Source organism: Bos indicus, chromosome 10 (assembly GCF_029378745.1).
Source record: "Bos indicus isolate NIAB-ARS_2022 breed Sahiwal x Tharparkar chromosome 10, NIAB-ARS_B.indTharparkar_mat_pri_1.0, whole genome shotgun sequence".
NCBI lineage: Eukaryota > Metazoa > Chordata > Mammalia > Artiodactyla > Bovidae > Bos > Bos indicus.
The window spans coordinates 37,300,326-37,321,363 of record NC_091769.1 but is presented as its reverse complement, the minus strand read 5'-3'; the positions used below and the strand labels follow the sequence as shown (position 1 = coordinate 37,321,363).

Sequence of the window (21,038 nt, the reverse complement as noted above, 5' to 3'; positions counted from 1 at the left end):
TATGTTGGGGGTAGGGGCCTGGTAGAGGTGTGGGGGGTAGGGGCCTGGGAGAGGTGTGGAGGGTAGGGGACTGGGAGAGGTGGTGTTGGGGGGTATAGGGGACTGGGAGAGGTGTGGGGGGTAGGGGCCTGGGAGAGGTGGTGGGGGGGTATAGGGGACTGGGAGAGGTGTGGGGGGTAGGGGACTGGAAGAGGTGGTGGGGCGGGTATAGGGGACTGGGAGAGGTGTGGGGAGGTATAGGGGACTGGGAGAGGTGTGGGGGTTAGGGGACTGGGAGTGGTGGGCAGCGGGAGGGGCCCTCCCCGGGAGGGGCCCTCCCCCTCACACACCTGCCCTCCTTCCAGCTTTGCTGCTGTGCGCGCCAGAAGGGCCCTGTGTGCCAGTCCCTCCACTGCCTCCCCGACGGCCAGGCAGTGACCTTGCCTTTGGTGAGGGCCTGGGGTCTGGGAAGGGGCCCCTGAGCAGCTTAGCCTGGAGCTCCTGTGACAAGGAGATGGGGAGAGCCTGGGGGGCCGTGAAGGAGGATGATTTCTGGTAGGGTAGAGGAGTCTTGTGGGGTAGGAGACTGCTGGGCTGCAGTGTGGAGCCAAAGACAGTGTGTGGAGGCTGAGTCCAGGATGGTGGGGAGGGTCATGTCCAGAAGAGAACATGAGTGTGTGCCCACGCGTATGTCTGGAGTCAGGTCGGGGTGGACAGTGTGGTGAGTCTCCACTTCTTTGGTTGGGAACTCTTGGCTCTAAACTTGTCATCCCTGACAAACTTTTCATCTTTCACTTCCCAGAATGAGAACTGTGAATTACACATGAAGTCTACACCCTGGTAAAGTACCCTCTTTCTGTCTGTCCCTCTGACTCATTTCTCTTTAAGGATGTGGTATCTTGTGGTTTTGATTTGCATTTCAGTGATGGCCAGTGATGTTGGGCATCTTTTCATAGGCTTACAGCCCATTTGTGTATCTTCTTCAGAGAAATATTTATTCAAATCTTTTGCCCAATTTAAAGTGGGTGATTTGCCTTTTATTGTTGACTTGTAAAATTTCTTTGTATATTTTGATACAAGCCCCTTGTCAGATATATGACTTCTAAATATTTTTTCCTATTCTGAAGATTGTCTTTCACATTCTTAATAGTGTTCTTTGAAGCACAGAAATTTTCAGTTTTGGTGAATTTCAGCGTATGTATATTTTTCCTTTGTCACTTGGGCTCTTGGTGTCATATTTAAAACACCATTGCCTAATCCAAGGTCAAGAAGATTTACTCCCATGTTTTCTTTTAAGAGTGTTATAGTCCTAGCTCTCACATGTGAGTCTATGATTGATTTTGAGTTAATTTGTATATATGTGAATATATATGTACATATTGTGAAATAGGGGTCCAACTTCACTCTTGGACTCTTGGCATGTGGATATCCATTGTCTCAGCATCATTTGGTGGAAAGATGATTCTTTCCCTTTTGAATTGTCTTGACACCCTTGTTGAAGATCAAGTGACTGTTGCTTCCATTTACAGTGACAGCTGTTTTGTCCTTGATCAAGTTATTAAGCCCCTCTAAGTCTCATTTTTTTTTTCATCTGCAAATTACAGCAATACTAAAGGCATGGTCCATGGTTGGGTTGCTTTGAGGATCCAGTGAGATAACACATGTGAGGAAATCAGTGATCTGAGAAGTGGGACAGTCTGAAAATATCAACTAATGTTATTATTATTGCTGTTTGATTATTCATTCCTTCTTGAGACCAAGGGAAAATTTCCTGACAGCTGTGTCTGCAGGCCTGTACTAGACACAGAGGGAACAGATGGGACAGTCCCCAGATTCTGCCTTCAAGGAGATATGACCTTGTTAATTACACAGGTCACTAAGACTCAGGTCAGAAATTCTCAAAGGTTCATTTGCCCGGGGAGCAGGACCTTGGAGGATACAAGGGATGTTGGTGGGCAGAGGAAGGAGGCTCAGGACCCACACTGCTCCTGGGCTCTGGGAGCCAACGGACCCTCCTAGAAAGTAGCAGGAGGTGAGGCTGGACAGATCAGGTGGGGCTTGAATGCCAGGCCATAAGCCTGGACTTGCTCAGATCAGGGATATGATAAAAAGAGGACAAGTGTTGGACATGTTTCTTCTGCCCCACCCACCTTGTAGACCTGTAGGGATGACAGGATTACAGCGAGAGTGTGAAGGAGGAGTCTTACTCTGGGAGCAGAAAGGAATATGAGTACCGTGAGAACAAGGCCTCGTTTATCCAGCTCACGAGAGCCCTTATGGTACAGTCTTATTCAGAAGTGTGTGTGTGAGTATGTGTGTGTTTGTGCTTAGTCATGTCTGACTCCTTGAAACCCCGAGGACTGCAGTCCTCCAGGCTCCTCTGTCCGTGGGATTTTCCAGGCAAGAATACTGGCGTGGGTTGCCATTTCCTCCTCCAGGGGATCTTCCCGATCCAGGGATTGAACCCATATCTCTTGGATTTTCTGCATTGGTAGGTTCTTTACCACTGAGTACCTGGGAAGCCCTTGCTTTATTCAGAGGGATTGGCTAAAAGGATCTCAGGGACCCTTGTCACCATGTCTGGCCTCAGGCTCTAGCAGGTGCCTCGGGGACGCCTTCCAGCACTTTCCAGAACTTATTGAGAAAGCATAGGGTTCAATGAATACCTAATAGTGTTAAGTAGTTGCTCACAGTGCACCAGCTAAGGCTTTGGGGGCTTTACATTTGGTGGCTCATTGTCGGGAGTCAAGCACGATTAGCCCCATTTTACAGATGAGAAAGCAGAGGCCCAAGGTCACAGAGGTGACACCTGGCAGAACCAGGCCTCAAGCCTAGGTCCAACTGACCCTAAAACCATGTCTTCTCCATGAAGATGGAATCTACAGGCCCGCTCAGCCAAGGTCCTCTGTCCCCATAGTTCCCAGGCACTGGACGTGCGGCTGGGCTTCAGCCTGTGCCAGGCAGAACTGGAGTTCCTGCAGAAACGGAGGGTGGTGGCAGCCCAGGCGCTGAAGGAGGTGCTGCAGCTGGAGGAGGACCTGCGGGCAGATGAGGTGGGTGAGCGGAGGTCCACTCCAAGTCAAACCTGTCCTTCCAAACCGTGCCTGCCGGCTGCGCCCTGCAGTCCCTCCCGTGCCCCAGGGCAGCACTGCCTTTCCCGTGGTCCTTAGTGCCAAGGTTCCAGGCGCCCAGGTGAGGGCTGTGCTTCATCACTGTAGGATGTGATTCAGCTGTGTAGTCACAGGGGCAGGGAGGGTAGAGTAGAAGGAAAGGAAGGAGCCCAGCAGCTCCTCCCCTGCACTGACATCCTGAGACAATGAGTGATGTCCTAGCTACACGGGACCACGTGGCCTCCTTTTCCCAGCCAGGGAAAACTTGAGAGCTCCCCTAGCTCACACATGCCACACATTGCCTCCGTAAGCCGTAGGCCCTTCATTCTTTAATTCTCCCTTCCCCCAAATGTGCGTGAACACACACACACACACACACACACACACACACACACACACACAGAATGAACTGCAGTCGGGGACTGAAGACAAGCAGCTTCCGCCTGCAGGGCCAGCTTCTGTGCACAGGGCAGACAACAGAGCCTCTGTGCCCTCTGTCATCTCCCTGGTGTGGGCTGGGGCCCACACTCCCGTGAGCAGCAGTCAGCCCGCCGAGAGTTCCCCTTCTGAGGCTAACCACAGTGTGGACAGAGACCTCGCCACTTAGGATGGCTGTGACAGGGCTTCGGCTGACAATAGTTCTCACAGTCCCCACTCAAATGAAAACAAAGCGAGTCTTGGTAAAGACCCCACACCTCCCTCTCCCATCTGTAGGGAAACACACCAAGGGCATCTTAAACCTATGTAAGCCCACAGATGACAACCTTGCTCCTTCCCATATCAAAAATCCATCTGTTCCTGCTCCTAAACATACGGTTTATTCTGAGCACATATCACGAGCCGAGCCTGGCCTTGATGCTCTAACATCAGATCCCCTTATAGCAGATACTGATTCACAGCCATTAAAGAATCACACTGGTTGGATTTTTGAGCAAGTCACCCAGCCCTCTGGCCCCAGTTCATCCTCTTTTAACTGAGGGCTAGATTCACAGTGCTAAGAGCTCCTATGTGACTTTCTGATTTACCAAGCCTGACACCAACCATTGGGTTGAGAGATAAGGTCCAGCTCTAAACCTACCAAGTGGCCTGACACTGTGTGAAAAGCAGTTTTCAGGTTGCTCAATTCCCCCCGCCCTTGCTCTCTGTAGCTCTCTTCTCCTCCTCCACTGTTCTTTCTAAGCTCCTGTCATTCCAAGTCTTCTGCTGTCCAGCCTCATCCCGACACCCCGCTCCATGTGCCCCCAGGTCCCGCTGATAGCCATCATGGCCACTGGGGGTGGAACAAGATCTATGACCGCCATGTACGGCCACTTGCTGGCGCTGCAGAAGCTGAACATCCTGAACTGTGCCAGCTATATCACCGGCCTGTCTGGGGCCACCTGGTAAGGAGCCGGGGACGTGTCTGGTGAAGCCCAGAGCAAGCAGGCAACAGGTTGGCCAGGAGGGGGGTTTCTGGTGAAGCTCCTCCGCCCCAAGATAGAGTGACTCGTGACACCTGTCACCACTCACAGCTGTGTGACCTTGGGCATACAGCTTAACTTCTCCAAGTCTCATTTTCTGTAGCTGTAAAGTGGGGATAGTAACAGCACTGACCTCATGGGGTTGTTGCGAGATGCTCTCCCAGGACTGGGTACACAAAGGACGTGTGTTGGCCGTGACTTCCGTTTACTACGGCAGGGGCCCAGCAGTGTGGTGGCCAACCAGGAGTGAGCCACTGCTTCCACCGACCCCATCCTGCCGGGGAGAGGCAGCTGTCCTCTCTCAGACCGACCGTGCCAAGTCTCCTGGGGTGGGAGGAGCTGGCCCCGCTGCCCTGGCTGCCCACATAGCAGCCCAGCCCGCCCCGTGCGCTCCCTCTGCCCTGTGGGCCGCCTCGGGCTCCCAGCTCCTCACTCTTGCCGGTGAGCCGGGAGTGTGAGCCCTCAGCTCTGCCACAGGAGAGGCCAGTGTGAGGACGGCTTCTCCACAGATGCCGGGGCGGGGGTGGGGGGGGCACAAAAATGTTTGAATTTCTTTTAAGATCAGGAAAAATGGAAAGAACTTCTAGGTTGAAGAAAATGTTTTAGTAAATAATATTACTATGTTTGTCTTTACACAACAGTCATAAAAGATAATTTTTTTTTTTTTTTTACTATTTTTTATGGTGGACGGGGCCCACCAAAGTCATGATGCAGCCCTGGTCTAGGATGACCCAGGCCTCGTGACAGCCCAGAGCCTCTCAGCCAGGGCTGAGTCTTATTCTGTGGGAACTAGTAAGCCCCAGAACCTTCCAGGCCCCAACCTGTGCTCCTCATCCTGGAGGACTCTGGGTAGCTTTCATTTGAGTGGACAGATGTGAGGAAAGCCAAGGGTTCCTGGCACACCAGAGGCCCTGAGGCTTCAGCCCAGAGGGGACAGAGGATAGCTGACAATTACTGGCGTTGCCTCTGTACCGAGTCCCGGGGAGACTGTTTCCCATGGACCCTCTCATTTCTTCCTAACAAGACTATGAGGAAGATGTTGTCATTATGCTCATTTTACAGCTGGAGAAAAGAAGGGATTGGCCCAAGGTCACTCAGCTAATGAGTGGTTGAGCTGGGATTTCAACCCAGGTTGAGTCCAGGGCCTACATTCTCAATCCTCACTGATAAACTGCTGCCCATGGGAAGTGGGCTAAGGAGACAGACCTGCTTGCATCGGGGTAGAGGGGTGTCTACCTCCTCCTGGCCTATCTCTGGATCAGGCAGGAAACCGGAAGGAACCCAGGCTGCGCTAGGGTGGGGGTGGGGTGTCTCCTGGCCTGGGAAAGTGCTGGGAAGGAGTTTTTAAAAATCAAAATCAATCCTTTGTAACATCTTTGAAAGCTTTTTAAAAGTATAAAAGTAACCACGTGAAACTAATGGAGAGAAGGGTGCTTTTTTGTTGAAGAACTCTCCTGAAGCCAGAGGCCGCGGCTCAGACAGTTGGGCAGCTGAAGGCCAGATCCCCGTGGGGAGGGCAATCCCTGGCGATCCTGACCTAGACTGAAGAAACTGTGTCCAGGCTAAGCAAAGGCAGACAGAGGCAAAGACCCAGGGCTGGGGATCTCCATCTTTGTTCTACTCCTCCCGACTGCCCACAGAGAAGTTAAGAAGAAAAAGGGGAAATGAATCTTTCAGTTCAGTTCAGTCGCTCAGTCGTGTCCAACTCTTTGTGACCCCATGAATCGCAGCACTCCAGGCCTCCCTGTCCATCACCAACTCCCGGAGTTCACTCAAACTCATGTCCATTGAGTCAGTGATGCCATCCAGCCATCTCATCCTCTGTCGTCCCCTTCTCCTCCTGCCCCCAATCCCTCCCAGCATCAGAGTCTTTTCCAATGAGTCAACTCTTCGCATGAGGTGGCCAAAGTACTGGTGTTTCAGCTTTAGCATCATTCCTTCCAAAGAAATCCCAGGGCTGATCTCCTTCAGAATGGACTGGTTGGATCTCCTTGCAGTCCAAGGGACTCTCAAGAGTCTTCTCCAACACCACAGTTCAAAAGCATCAATTCTTTGGCGCTCAGCTTCCTTCACAGTCCAACTCTCACATCCATACATGGCCACTGGAAAAACCATAGCCTTGACTAGACGGACCTTTGTTGGCAAAGTAATGAATCTTTAGCTGGCATCATAATTATAAAAATTAATGTGACAGAGTAGAAAGAGTCTAGAACTTGGAATCTGCCAAGCCTGGGGTCAGTTGTGCTAGTGGTAAAGAACTGGTCTGTCAATGCAGGAGATGTAAGAGACACGGGTTTGACCCCTGGGTTGGGAAGATCCCCTGGAGGAAGGCATGGCAACCTATTCCAGTATTCTTGCCTGGAGAATCCCATGGACAGAGGAGCCTTGTGGGCTATAGTTCACAGGGCCGCAGAGTCAGACACAACTGAAGCGACTTAGCACACACAAACCCAGGGCCAAATGTTGGCCCCACCACTCTATGGCCCACCACTAACTTTAGGCCAGGTACTGTCCTCACCATTTTATATTAATTCATGTCATCATCACAGTAATGCCGTGAGGTAGGTACAGTTACCATCATTCTCCCCAGTCCACAGATGGGGAAACTAAGGTGAGGAGCAAGTAGGTGACTTGCCCAGATCACGCAGCTGGTGAGTGGCAGAGTCTAGTTTTGAACCCAGGCAGACCTGGGCCCAGAATCCTCACTGTTAAATAATGTTCTTCACCTGGCACATGACAGGCAGTCAAGAAATAGCAGCAGTTGTGACACAGAGTGAGACTCTTCTCCCCTTCACTGCCAGGCCTCATCCCCTTTCCTTCAGGCTCCTCTCCTGGCAGGTGAGGGCTTCCCATGACCTGCCCACCTTCTTTCCTGCCAGAGCCCAGGGTCCATCAGACCAGGCCTGGCTCAGCTCTATCAGCCATGCCTGTCTCTCTCTCCAGGACCATGGCTACCTTGTACCGTGACCCTGACTGGTCCTCCAAAAACCTGGAGCGTGCCATCCTCGAGGCACGGAGGCACGTGGTCAAGGATAAGATGCCTGCCCTGTTCCCAGACCAGCTCCTCAAATTCGAGGAGGAGCTCCAGCAGCGCAGGCAGGAAGGCTACAAGGTCACCTTCACAGACTTCTGGGGCCTGCTGATTGAGGCCTGTCTGGGGGATGAGGTAGGTGCTCAGTTTCCCTTGGGGCCCAACCTGCTCGGGGCTGATGCCCAGCCTTCTGCCTTCATGAGGGCATCGGGAGATACGTCGCACCGTGAGGGAGTTAGACTTGCGTGCAGATGCATCCTTGGACTGTAAGAAGCTTGAGACATCAGAACGCACGATGGAGCCAGACGGTGGGATTGTCTTCCCACATCCTTTTAAATATGACTGAGGCCCTCCACTGGGGGTGGCTTTGGTGCAACCCTGCAGAGAGGCAGCTTTTCCTCTGAGAACCTATGAGAGAAAATGGGGAGGGAGCTGTCAGACTGTGACACAAGCCTGACCCCAAGTGGAAGAGAGAGGGAAGAAAGGCTGGGTGGAAGCATCCTAGTCCACTATGTGGACCCTCGGACAGTCCTCCAGCCAAGCTGGCTGTCAGAGGAGTCTGGCAACCCGCCCCCCACAGAATGGGCGTGACTCAAGATCCCTCTGTCATGGCCTGGGCCCCTTCTCATGGCCACCACACAGAGGATGAGCTCAGGGAGGTTCCTTCCAACTCTGCTATCCAATGATCTGAGCAGTATGTGCTCATGAAGAGAACTACTTGGACTGGGACCCAGTTGCTGTGAGAGCCATGTCCGCCATGGTGGGGCAGTGGGATGCCCATGGGATGCTGTGGACCCAGACATTGCAGTGAGCTCAGCTAACACCTGGACACTTCTGACGGCATGGGCCCCAGGAAGGATCTAACTTTGGCTGTTGCTTGACACCAAAATAGGGCTTCCCACCTAATTTCTATCCAGGCCTAGGACTGACTGTCTGCCCCATTCCCAAAGGTGTCTGAAGAGTTCTGAATTCAATAAGAACTTGCCAGAAGGAAGAGGGACAGCAAATTATTTTCTAGTAGACCCCTTCTTCCATAAAACACAAAATTTGAGCAACCAAGGATGGCCCAAAGCTCATCTTCAACATTCATTCACTCCCTCATTCATTCTTTCAACAAAATTAAGAACCTCCTGCATGCCAGGAACTGTGCTAGGCAGTGGGATTCAGACTGGGGCCCTCACAGCTTTCAGTGGATCCCTGCCCCTTTTGATAACCCACCATCTACTCTATCCCCATGATGGAAAAGGGCAGGCAGAGGCTGAGGGTGTTGGCTTTTGGTTTCCAGCAGGACAGGGTTTGAATTCTGGCTCTGCTCTGTGCTATTCCTTGAATGGGGATTTCGTCAATAAGTGGTAGTTAGTATTTCTAACAGTGGTTACTGTCCCATGTGATGAGGAGGAATGTGCCAAGGCCTTTAACATTAGAAGTCTGAGCATCGTCCATCGTCCATGTCCGGTTTGGTGTGGGAAGGAGCCGAGGTTTCCAGGAAAGCAAGTCTAGGGCTGAAGGAAGGAGGCCTCTGCTCTTCCACTCTGGCCAAGGCAGGGGCCTCTTTCCCTCAGGACCCCTTGATAGTGAATGTGGACTGGGCTCTTCCCTGAGTCCGCAATGTCTTCTCCTTCCAGGATGGTCAGCTCCATGGTACCTGCATCTCTGGGCCCAGTTGTGATAGGCATCCTGTTGGCCTTTCAAAGGAGGCTTTCATCAGTCCCTCCAATCAACTCTGAATATTCATTGGAAGGACTGAGGCTGAAGCTGAAGTTCCAATACTTTGGCCACCTGATGCAAAGAGCTGACTCATTGGAAAAGACCCTGATGCTAGGAAAAATTGAAGGCAGGAGTAGAAGGGGGTGACAGAGGATGAGATGGTTGGATGGCATTACCGACTCAATGGACATGAGTTTGAACAAACTCTGGGAGATAGTGAAGGACAGGGAAGCCTTGCATGCTGCAGTCCATGGGATCTGAATGATTGAACAACAGTTGTTTGACCCACACGTGTGTTTACCATCCCATAAAGGTTCCGTGGTCTTCACACACTTGGACAACCATGGATGTCAGCCACCAGGCAGCTGCTTGGTCTGGGGTTAGAGCCTGGCCTTGTCTACACAGGCTGATTCACTGTGGGAGGTGGCCTATGGTCTAGGAGGATCTGCAGGACACCCACTGTGATTAGACTGCACTGTGCTTTGGGGACTTGGAACTTGACTGCCATCTGGTGCCCAGTTTCCAAGCCTTTTGTTTTTTAAAAAAGAAAAGTCTTTATTCTTCTCAAACAAATTTGAGATCCCAACATGCAAAGCAGATTTCTTATTTTTAATACAGCTGGTCTAGTTTGAGTGGGGTGGAAGATGATGAGGATGAAGGGGGGCAGTGGTGGCCCCTTCTACCCCTACCTTCTCATTCTGTGGCCCCTGAGACATGAGGAGAACCCTGGGACTCTGAGGGTCAGACCTAAACTGCAGACCCAGTACCACCGGGTCTGTGTGTCTGAGGTGGTGAACAGCCCAAGGACAAGTGAGCATTCTCCGGATGCATTTTCAGAGCAGGTTTGGCTGGTATCAGCTGAGACCTCCGCAGAAGCCTGGTGGGCTCAGGAGCCGGAAATGGGCTGCCAGAGGTCCAGACTGTTCTCTATTTTGCACTGCTTTCAGGCAGCTTGTCTGCTTCTTCCCCTTAACCATTATTTTTCCCCACAGAGAAATGAATGCAAACTGTCAGATCAGCGTGCTGCTTTGTGCCATGGCCAGAACCCCCTGCCCATCTACCTCACCATCAATGTCAAGGATGATGTAAGCAACCAGGATTTCAGAGGTAACACTGGTGACTAGCAATTTTACGAAGGGGTCCCTTCTCAGCAGGCAAAGGCACTCAGTACCCACAGCACACACCTCTCCACCACACCTTTGCCAACCTCCGCACCAAAATACTGTGCTGACAGCTGAAGAAGTCCACTTTGCTCCCTGCTTCTGCTCAGATGCATGTAGGGGATGGGTGGCAGAGTACTGGGGTTTCCCTGAGCAGAGATTTGATGAGACAGAGGAAATAAAAGTCGTCAAGAGAAAGAATCCTAGATATTTCTTAAGCTGCCGGATGGAAGGACTCTAGAGACCTGCCCAGCTTCCGGGTCTGTTTTTGGTCCTGGTTTATCCCATTTTGAAGAGCAAATGAGCCTGTGCATGTGGCAAAACTGTCTTGCGGGCCCTCAGAAGCTGGCCACGGGCTCCCCCTTGTGTCCTGCAGGAGGACTGCGGCCTCCCGGTCCCAGGCTCCTTGAGGCACGGTGGGCGAGGCCGTCCGGGCAGGAGGCTGACATCTGCCCTTCTTCGTGTGCAGAGTGGTTCGAGTTCTCCCCCTACGAGGTGGGCATGCAGAAGTATGGAGCCTTCATCCCCACAGAGCTCTTCGGCTCCGAGTTCTTCATGGGGCGGCTGATGAAGAGAATCCCAGAGTCGCGGATGTGCTACATGCTAGGTGACTCTTGGCTGGGGGAGGCCCCTGGGAACCCAGCTCCATGCTGAACAGGCTCCGCCTTGATTAGAGGACTGACAAATAAACACTCTCTGTTCCCCCCAGGATCTTGTCCCAGGTGCGGGGGCTAGTGTGGGTTATTCCTTGGGCATGTGACCCTCCTGGCATCTGTCAGCATCCCCTCATCCCAAGAGAGGCTCCTGACCTAACCTGAGACTAGCCTCCCAGACTGTCCTGATCTGCCTGTGACCCTTTGGGTCCAGAAGGACCTAACAGGGTCCCCGGGTCACTGGGGACCAAAGGGGACTCTCCCAATGTCTTTGTCTCCGTTGTCTCCCTGGTGTCTGTTCAGAACCAGACTGGGAGTGGCAGGCTGAGATGGAAGTTTCTGGAACTTCTGCCCCTTTCCTCAGTCTCCATCTCCAGGCAGCAACATGCCTGTTTCCAGGGGTTGACTCTGCCCCTGGGCTCTAAGAGGCCAGAGGGGACCTTAGGGTGAAGACAGAGTCTCTGGGGAAGCCTGGCCCAGTTTCACTATGCTCCCAGGTCCTCCAGAAGGCTGGCCCGTTGAGTGCAGGGGCCTGACTGTGACGTCCACTCATAGAGTCATCCCCTTCAGAGCCCGAACTATACCCATCAAAGGGAGACTGCAGAAAACAGACCCCTCTCTACAGCCTCAACAATCAGTTACACCCTTACTTAGGCTGGTTGTCTGCCTTCCTCTCCCTTCCATCTACCCCAAATCCAGCCCTCTTGGAAAGTCCCACTTAAGCCCTGTTTCTTAAGGGAAGTCCGCCCTGAGGCCCACAGCCCCCAGCAGCCTCTCCTTTCTCTGAACACCTTTGCTATCTGGTATGTGGCTCAGAGGTCTGTAGGTAAGACACTGGGGCATGGACTCTGGTTTCTCATTTGTTAGCTGCTCAAAGTTGGTCAATTTACCTAACCTTCCTGAGCTTCAGTTTTCTCATCTGTAACTTGAGCTTAAGAGTAAAAACAACCTTATCAGTTCGGTTCAGTTGTTCAGTCGTGGCTGACTCTTTGCGACCCCATGGACTATAGCCCGCCAGGCTCCTCTGTCCATGGGGATTCTCCAGGCAAGAATACTGGAGTGGGTTGCTATGCCCTCCTCCGGGGGATCTTTCCAACCCAAGGACCTAGTCCACATCTCCTGAGTTGGCAGGTGGATTCTTTACCCACTGGACCACCTGGGAAGCCCCAACTGCCCTCTCCCAGTTCCAAGAGGAGAGTGGAAAAGAGCTGAGTCACTTATGTCGAGCTGCTCCACAAGGAGAGGGAAGTCAAAGCCTGTCCCTCTCCCTGAGCATCCTGACTTAGAGGGTCATCAAGGCCAATACTGGGGTGGGCCTGGAGGTTCTTGGACAGAGCTGCTCATGGTTGGTCCTGCCTCTAGGTTTGTGGAGTAGCATCTTCTCCCTGAACCTGCTTGACGCCTGGAACCTATCCCATACCTCGGAGGAGTTTTTTCACAAGTGGACAAGGGATAGAGTGCATGATATTGGTGGGTGACCTACTGGCCTCTTCTCTTGATTGGGAGACATAGGGGTGGGGAGGTAGGTCACAAACTGAGCACAGACCACCTGCCTCATGTTTCATCATCAGGCAGCTAGGGCTAGAGAGGTTTCCCTGCCTGGAGAGGCAGGTGACTCTAGGTGGACACACTTGTGCTAGCTCTGGCCTGGCTGGGGCGGGGGGTAGGGGGACGCGCCATGCAATAGGCTTGGCAGAGCTGCATGACACCCGGGAAAGCTGAAGAGGATGGGGATATATGAATGCTGCTAAAGGCTGCCCTTCCGGACTCTGTCCTCTTGGGAACGCCTCCTTGCCAATCACCCTGGCTCCCTCTCCACTACCTTACTCCTGTTGCATGTCTCTCCCCTGGGTTCTCCTAGCTCTAATGCGAAAGCCTTGAGAACTAGGCAAGAAAGGTGTGCACTGCACTTACAGATGGACCTCTGGGTGCGGGGCACTCGGGCAATGCTTCACCTGGGCAGCCTGGGGACCCCAGCCCTGTGACCTCCATCTCCCCCTACCACCCTGCAGAAGACGAGCCACTCCTGCCTGAAATCCCCAAATGTGATGCCAATGTCCTGGACACCACGGTGGTGACGCCAGCATCCTGGCTGTCCAACACTTTCCGCGACATCCTCACCCACAGGGCCTTTGTCTCCAAGTTCCACAATTTCCTGCTGGGGTTGCAGCTGCACACCGACTACCTCCAGAACAGCCAGTTCTCCATGTGGAAAGGTATCCCTACCTGCTGCCTCTGTTTGGAGGAAGGAGAAGTGGGTGTAGAGGCTGCCAGGGAGAAAGGATGAGAAAACGTCTGCCCATGTTCATCCGGCCAAGTGGCAGGCTCTCCCCATGGTGTATTCTGAATTTGGTGAAGCTTTGACCAGTGAGTGGAGTAGTGGCCTATTTAATTAATTGAATCTATGCTATATCTCTAGATAGCATCTGTATAAGAACCCCAGCAGGTAGAAATTGGCCCCGTTTTACAGGTGGGGAGTGTGTGGGTTCTGACTTTCTACAGCTGTGTTCTGGGGGCCCCTTTTGTGGGTGTGGCCCCCAGAGTTGGGCAGGGATGGCCCAGTGCAAGATCCTCCTAATGGTGAGTGCAGAGCTAGCTGGATCTTAAACTGTGGTCTGGCAGCTTCCACTCCAGGCCCCATCCCACCCTGCCAAGGCTTTTAAGGTTGATATTCCACCATCTTTGGTATTTTACTTGGCCATGGTCTGCATATGGCTGCTTGAGCCTGCCCTAATAATCTTTGTCCTATCTGGGGCAAGAAGGGCAGCTGGCTCCTGGTCCACAGTCTGTACTCATTTATAGGCTCCTCTTAAGCCCCTGCTCCCCACAAGCTCTGTGGCTGAGGCTTTGTGGGCTTTCTGTGCATATTCCGTAAAAGACTTGCTAAACCGTTTCAGTTCAGTTCAGTTCAGTCAGTCAGTTGTGTCCAACTCTTTGCAATCCCATGGATTGCAGCACGCCAGGCTTCCCTGTCTGTCACCAACTCCCAGAGCCTGCTCAAACTCATGTCCATTGAGTTGTTGATGCCATCTAACCATCTCATCCTCTGTCATCTCCTTCTCCTCCTGCCTTCAATCTTTCCCAGCATCAGGGTCTTTTCCAGTGAGTCAGTTCTTTGCATTAGGTGGCCAAAGTATTGGAGCTTCAGCTTCAGCATCAGTCCTTCTGAGGAATATTCAGGGTTGATTTTCTTTAGGATGGACTGGTTTGATATCTTTGCAGTCCAAGGGCCTCTCAAGAGTTTTCTCCATCACCACAGTTCAAAAGCATCAATTCTTCGGCACTCAGCTTTCTTTATGGTCCAACTCTCACATCCATACATGACTACTGGAAAAACCATAGCTTTTTTTTTTTTGCTAAAACTCCATAGATTAGGCTGTTCTTCCTCAGGCCACCCAGCAGGAGCACTGGGACTCACCGGGCACCCTGGTGTAGGGGAGGGTGGGAGGCCAGGCTGAAGTAGAGGAGCTCCGGGCAGGGCACCAGGTGCCTTTGACCACCGGCTGAGATCAGGAGGTGAGGAGTGAGGATAACTGGAAGCCTGACTTTCAGACACGGTGCTGGACGGCTTCCCAAACCAGCTGACAGGATCTGTGAAACACCTGTGCCTGCTGGACACCGCATTCTTTGTCAACTCCAGCTACGCGCCCCTCCTCAGGCCCGAGAGAAAAGTTGACCTCATTATCCACCTTAATTACTGTGCTGGGTCCCAGACAAAGGTGAGTGCAGCGGAGAAAGGCTCCCACCCCACTCCCCACAGGCTCCTACACTTAGCATCAGAGTCACTTAAGCCCCTATGCGGGGGGTTAGGTGGAGGTTATGATGCAGGCTAGACAACCAAACCTCAGGGGGCAGCCCACGGGCCCTCATGTGATGGGACCCAGGTTTACTAGATTCCCCGAGCTAATTCCAATTTTATTCTTACATTAAAGCATTTCCCATATTTGGAAATTCTTCCAGCTGCAAAGAGAAAAAAGAGTTTTAAAAAATAACCTTAATAGAGCCCAGTCAATTCTAAAGTATTGTACCATCCTAGGAGTTTGTAATGTTCTAGTTTCAAAAGGATCACACAATTCCTCCAACTCCAGAGTATGAGCCTCCACGTAATTACACCAAAGGGTTAGGACCAGAGACTTTTTTTAAATTTATTTCCTTTTGAAAATGTCTGGATTTTCAAGGGAAAGACACTGGGTTTTGGTCTGTCGTAATACAGTCCTATCCTGAGGCCAGGGAAAGGGGCATGAAGACAGACGACAAGGATGACACCAGTGATAATAACTGAAGTTTGTAAACAAAGCTTACTTGATCCTTGTGCCAGCTCTTGGAGGTAGATGGTAACTGCTGTTCTTCCCATGTTATAGGAGACGGAGGTGACACAGAGAGGGTCAGTGGCTTGCTTAAGATCGTGCAGCTGGTGAACACAGAACAGGGAGTAGAATGAAAGGGATACTGCTCTGAGTTAAAGTCTGCCGTTCTTGTTACATCATGTTTACAAAGATGCCCTTTAAGAGTTCTCTCTGGCCCTGTGGCACTTCGTCAGTTTCAGATCCCATGCATGTCCCACAGGAGCCTGGCCAGCCATGGCTGTCACCCTCTCTGGGGGCACCCACAGTTCAGGTCTGTGTTGGGTGAAGCATCATCAAAAGGCTTCTGTCCATTTTACTTGGGGCAGGAGCTTATGGCTGGACACACACCAACCTACTGCCTCAGGCTCTTCATCCTGCCTCAGGCTCTTCATCCTGACCCAGCTTTGTCCTAAAAATAGCACAGATAGGCAAAGCAGTGGGAGACCTGAGTTGTTAGCTGGGGAAATCAGGAAGCTGGAGCTAAGAACTCTGTGTTTCTGGTCCACCCTCACCCCTCCTGAAACTCACACAATGTCCTCCTGTGATGTTCTAGCCCATGAAGCAAACCTGTGAGTACTGTGCCGTGCAGAACATCCCCTTCCTCAAATACGAGCTGCAGAAGGAGGAGGATAGCCTCAAGGAGTGCTACCTGCTGGAGAACTCCCAGGAGCCCGACACCCCTATCGTGACCTTTTTCCCACTCATCTGCGACACCTTCCAAAATTACAAGGCCCCAGGTAAGCTGCGGTGAGCTCAGGTCCCACCCGCCCCCGACCTTGGACAGCGAGCTCTTAGATGTGTGTGGTCTTCCAAGAGCACTAACAGGGGGAGCCTGGCTTAGCTCCAGTCTGAACCAACCTTGGCTTTGGTGAGAAACAACAAGCCCCCAGGCCCCAGGCCCCAGGCCCCAGCGATGTCCAATTCCACTCTTTCAGTCATTCACAGCCTGGATCTGTGCTAGTACCATGGCGATCCTGAGATAGCCAAGCTGTGTCCCTGCCCCGGGGGACTGGGAGATGCGTGTGCGCATGTGCGTGTGAGTGTGCAACATGTGCCTGTTTTCCTGTGAATGTGCTGGGGTGGGCCTCACAGAGAGAGCCAGAAACAAGCCATTACAAGTTCACACATAAAGGGCTACAGTGAGTCCTTCTGCTCCTCCAGGTGTGGAACGAAGCCCCGAGGAGCTGGAGCAGGGCCAGGTTGACATCTACGGTCCCAAAACTCCCTACGCCACCAAGGAGCTGACATACACTGAGGCCGCCTTCGACAAGCTGGTGAAGCTTTCCGAGTATAACATCCTGAATAACAAGGACAAGCTCCTTCAGGCCTTGCGGCTGGCGGTAGAGAGGAAACGCCAGAAGAGCCAGTGTCCTCCCTAAGGTCCCAGGGCACCTCACCGATCCTGTGTCTGCTTCTAGCATCAGAGGTATAGAACCCACCAGGGCTGACCAGCCGCACAGCCAGCTCTGCTCTCTAGCATGGCTGGCCTGGGCTTTCTATCAAAAAAAATTAACATTAAAAAGGAGAATTGAGAGAGACAGAGATAAAGGAACATAATAAAGGAATGTATGGGGGCCTTATATCCACTGGAATTTTTTAAAACCTTCCTTGCAGGGAAGGGGTTCCAAAAGCCACAGGCGCCCACATACGCCTAAAGAATGGATAATAACAGCATGACCTGACTTTATATAAGAGGCTGGTTCCCCAGTAATCTCGAACTCACAGGAGGAACTCAAAACCCTCCCCTCACTACTCCACTCTGCTTGGGGAATGCACCAGAGGACTTGAGAAGCATTCTGGGTTCTCTGGAAAAATGTTTTTTTTTAAGTTAAGGCAATTGTATTCTTGTGATTTTCATAGACAATTGTATTTTGTGACTTATTTTTATGAAGCCTCATATTAATAGGAAGTGTAATGCTTGAAGATCTAGGTGGTGCACTAGAGGCATTCTGGTCTGTTCAGCAACAAACACGAAAAACTGATGGGGTTTCGACAGCCCCTCTGCAGCTACTCAGAGCCCCAGGACTGATGATTCACCCTGTGATCTGGCCTGGGCAGCCTTGCTGAGCAACCAGCTCCAGTGTTATGGCAGGCAAAGTCCACGTCTGTAGCTCAGGTCCACCGAACAAGGATCTGGGATACAGCTCAGCAAGGTCTGGGCAGGTACATCAGGCATCAGGTGAGTGCGGTGGCCACTCGCTGACCAGCCTGCTCCCTGAGCATATCCCTATCCTCTTACCACCTCCTGTCTGGTTCCCAGATGGGATTATTTATTTCTGAGTTGCATTCCTCTTATTTATTATGTAAGCACCATGGCCAGTGTATCCCAGCTCTTGAAGAGACACTCAGATAACAAAACTGGAAAGGATCAACCCAGAAAGGACCAGGTTAACCCTAAGGAAAACACTCATCCGTCGAGTTGGTTTCCAGATGAATCACTGGCAAAGCCCTGGGACACAAAATCTCAAAGTATCCGGTCTCCAATCAGGCCAGGAACTTAACTGAAGAAATGTGTAACCTGAGCCATTGAGAAGCCAGGGCGATGGGACATGTGACCAGAAAGGCATGTGGCCCTCATGAAGCCCAGCACATCTGGAAGACACGGCCACTGTGCTCCCCAAGCAGTCCTTTGGATGTTAGGAGATGCGTGGTGACAGGTGCCAAAAGTTTACCAAAATCGTCCTCTGATTTATATCCTTGATACTCAAGGGGAACTGATTAGAAATGCAGAGACTCAGGCCACACCCCAGCCATACTGACTCAGAATCTACATTTAAGAAGATTCTTCACCTCCTCTCCCCTGCCTCTAGGTGATACTTAGATGCATATTGAAGTCTGAGAGGAATGAATTTAGCTGTACTCTCTCATAAGCCAGAAAGCATGAGTCCATCACCTCCCCTGAGCCCTTGATAAACTGGACCTGGTCCCCTCCAGAAAATGCTGACTTAGGACCCCACTGTCTCCTCCATCAGAGCAGCCAGCTGCCTCCACTCTGCCATCTTTTCTTTCTATCTCCCAAGACAGATTCTCTTCAAATTATCAGAGTGAGCCAGAAGACCTGTGTTTATCAAAATACCTGTGTGTGTATTGTAAGGTGAAGGCAGCCCTGCCTTGGATTCATCAATGTAAAACAAGGTTTATAAAATCATTGTATTATTTGAACCTGGAATAAACTGGCCATGTGGGTAAATGCTGTCAACTCATTGGCTTTCATTTATGATGCTGCAATCTATGCATAACTCCTGCCCTCATCCCTGTCTGGGCTTCCCACATGTGCTGCCAGAGGCGTGAGAAAGCCATGCCAGCCTTCCCGCCTTCAGGGGTCCCTCCTTTCTCGTGATGGGGTGTCCCTCTGCTGTTATGAAGTGTGTCAGTGGCCAGCGGAGAACCAGCCCTTGCTGATATGTGCTGTTTGAAGCTCAGATGGTTTTCATGAAGCACTGATGGAGAGGAAAGAAGGGCAGCCAGCATCAGCCGAGCACCTACCTGATACACCGCAGTCCGTGAACAGCTTCTGCTTCCTAGAAAGTTAGATTTGGGTTCAGGGGAAAACGTGAAAACATAGTTTATGCTTTTGTATGTTGTCAACAGATGTGAGAAGTTAAAAAGTGACTTAGCTTCTAAAACAATGCTGGTGATGTCATGGAGCTGGGGATAAGTAAGGACCACACAAGGGATAAGGACATGTGTCATCAGTTCCGAGAGGGTGAGGGCATAGGGTCCTGGGGAGGACAAGGAGGCTCCCTCCTCAGGTTCCCTGCTCTCCACCTATAACAATTTTTTTTAATTTTATTTTAATTTTGGGTGCACTGGGTCTTCATTGCTGTGCTCGGCTTTTCTCTAGTTGTGGTGCGTGGGCTTCTCACTGTGGTGGCTTCTCTTGTGGAGCACAGGCTCTAGCCACATGGTCTCAGTTGTTGCAATTTGATTTAATAGAAAAATTAAATAAAACTCTTCTCTCCCCCAGTCTTCCCAAGAGCAGCCATCATTCCACACTGCCATGCAGCCCAGGCGCCCTGCCCCACAGATGTTTTCTGCCCCTATGTCCCCATGAAAACACTTCTCCCCAAGGTCACCAATGTCGTCAGATAATTGCCAGATACACTGAGCCAAAAGGCACCGGCTCTTTACAGGCCTTATCTTACTCGATTGTTCTCCACATTTGGCCCTGCAGACCACTCCCTCCTTCCTGAAACCCTCCCTTCCCGAGACTTCCTTGCCAACAGCAGTTCAGTTCAGTTCCGTTGCAAATATTTATTGCCTTCCCAACAACGTGCCAGTCACTGCTGTAGGCACTGGGGGACAATGAAAAGGATGAACAATTGACCCCGCACTTCAAGGAGCTTCCTTCTGGTCCCACGCAGGAGGCCTACACGGAAACACGGGCTTGCGGTACGCAGAGGAAGCTCCATGAGAGCTGTGTACACAAGGGGCACACATCAGGGACTCCAACCCAGCCCTCGAGGAGAGGGGCCCAATGTGCTGGACGCCTTCTGTCCTGGATTTATTCCCATTTCAAATCCCTTCTCTGGCATCCCCTCTCCTCTCTCCTTTAAGTGCTGATATTACTTGAGGCTCTCTCCTCAGTTCTGCTCCCTCATCACTGTACCCTCCTTAAAGCAATCTCATCCACACCCAGAATTTCTACTCCTGCGTCTATTTTGAAAACTCTCAAACCTTTATTTCTAGCCAGGGTAATGTCCTGAATTCTTGATTCATGTATTCAAATTCTGTATCAGTTAGCATTGCTTTTACTACATAACTGAAAAGATCTAAAGAGGCTTAAAGATCTAAAGATCTAAAAGATCTCTATTTCTAATCAGGGACCCAGCTCCTTTCAGCTGTTGCTTCTGCCATCCTCAAGTTTTCCTTCCATATGGTAGTTTCCAATATGGCTGTTGCACCTCTACCCACATTCTAGGCAGCAGAAAGGATAAAGGGGTCAGAGCATATATCATGTAGCATAATGTTTTCAGGTTTGATCCAGATTGTGGCATGTGACAGGATTTCTTTCCTTTTTTAAGGCTGAATAACATTTCATTGTATGTATATATACACATTTTGTTTAAACGTTTATCCATTCATCTATCAATTGACACTTAGGTTGCTTTAACCTCTTGACTATTGTGAGTGGAGCTGCTATGAACTTGAATGTACAAATATCTCCTAGAGGCCCTACTTTCAATTCTTTAGGATATATACCCAAAAATAGGATTGGTGGATACTATAGTAGTTCTATCTTTTTTGGAAGAACTGCCATCCCGTTTTCCATAGCAATTGCATGGATTCACTTCTGTCATCTGCTTTTTTCCACTTAAAAATATATTCTGAGCATTTTCTCAGGTGATTAATACTCTTCTCATATAACACGATTTTCAGAGACTACATAGGAATCCATCATCTGCTTAACTAGTCTTTTCATGGGAGAACAACCAGGCACAGCTTTTCACTGTTATAATGATACGCTGTTAGACATTCCTTAGATAAGCTTTATATTCATTATTCCTTCAGGATAAAATTCCTGAGAAGTGTGAGCATTTCTAACAATTAGGAAAGGTATACTTGACATCATAGACTGTGCATAATTAAAGT

At 50.9% G+C, this 21,038-nt stretch overlaps 1 protein-coding gene across 2 annotated transcripts in view; it reads left to right on the top strand.

Moving 5' to 3' along the window:
- Positions 1 to 18,645, top strand: part of PLA2G4E (phospholipase A2 group IVE) — an 80,694-nt gene extending 62,049 nt beyond the window's left edge. For both annotated transcript variants that reach the window (XM_019968589.2, XM_070797337.1), the window contains exons 9-20: positions 345 to 428; positions 782 to 819; positions 2,897 to 3,032; positions 4,335 to 4,471; positions 7,493 to 7,715; positions 10,280 to 10,394; positions 10,917 to 11,054; positions 12,463 to 12,570; positions 13,113 to 13,316; positions 14,653 to 14,819; positions 16,000 to 16,183; positions 16,608 to 18,645. In XM_019968589.2, coding sequence (XP_019824148.2) covers positions 345 to 428; positions 782 to 819; positions 2,897 to 3,032; positions 4,335 to 4,471; positions 7,493 to 7,715; positions 10,280 to 10,394; positions 10,917 to 11,054; positions 12,463 to 12,570; positions 13,113 to 13,316; positions 14,653 to 14,819; positions 16,000 to 16,183; positions 16,608 to 16,825 — 1,752 coding nt within the window. In that variant the 3' untranslated portion in view covers positions 16,826 to 18,645. The remainder of the gene's footprint in view (positions 1 to 344; positions 429 to 781; positions 820 to 2,896; positions 3,033 to 4,334; positions 4,472 to 7,492; positions 7,716 to 10,279; positions 10,395 to 10,916; positions 11,055 to 12,462; positions 12,571 to 13,112; positions 13,317 to 14,652; positions 14,820 to 15,999; positions 16,184 to 16,607) is intronic.
- The last annotated feature ends 2,393 nt before the right edge of the window (positions 18,646 to 21,038 follow it).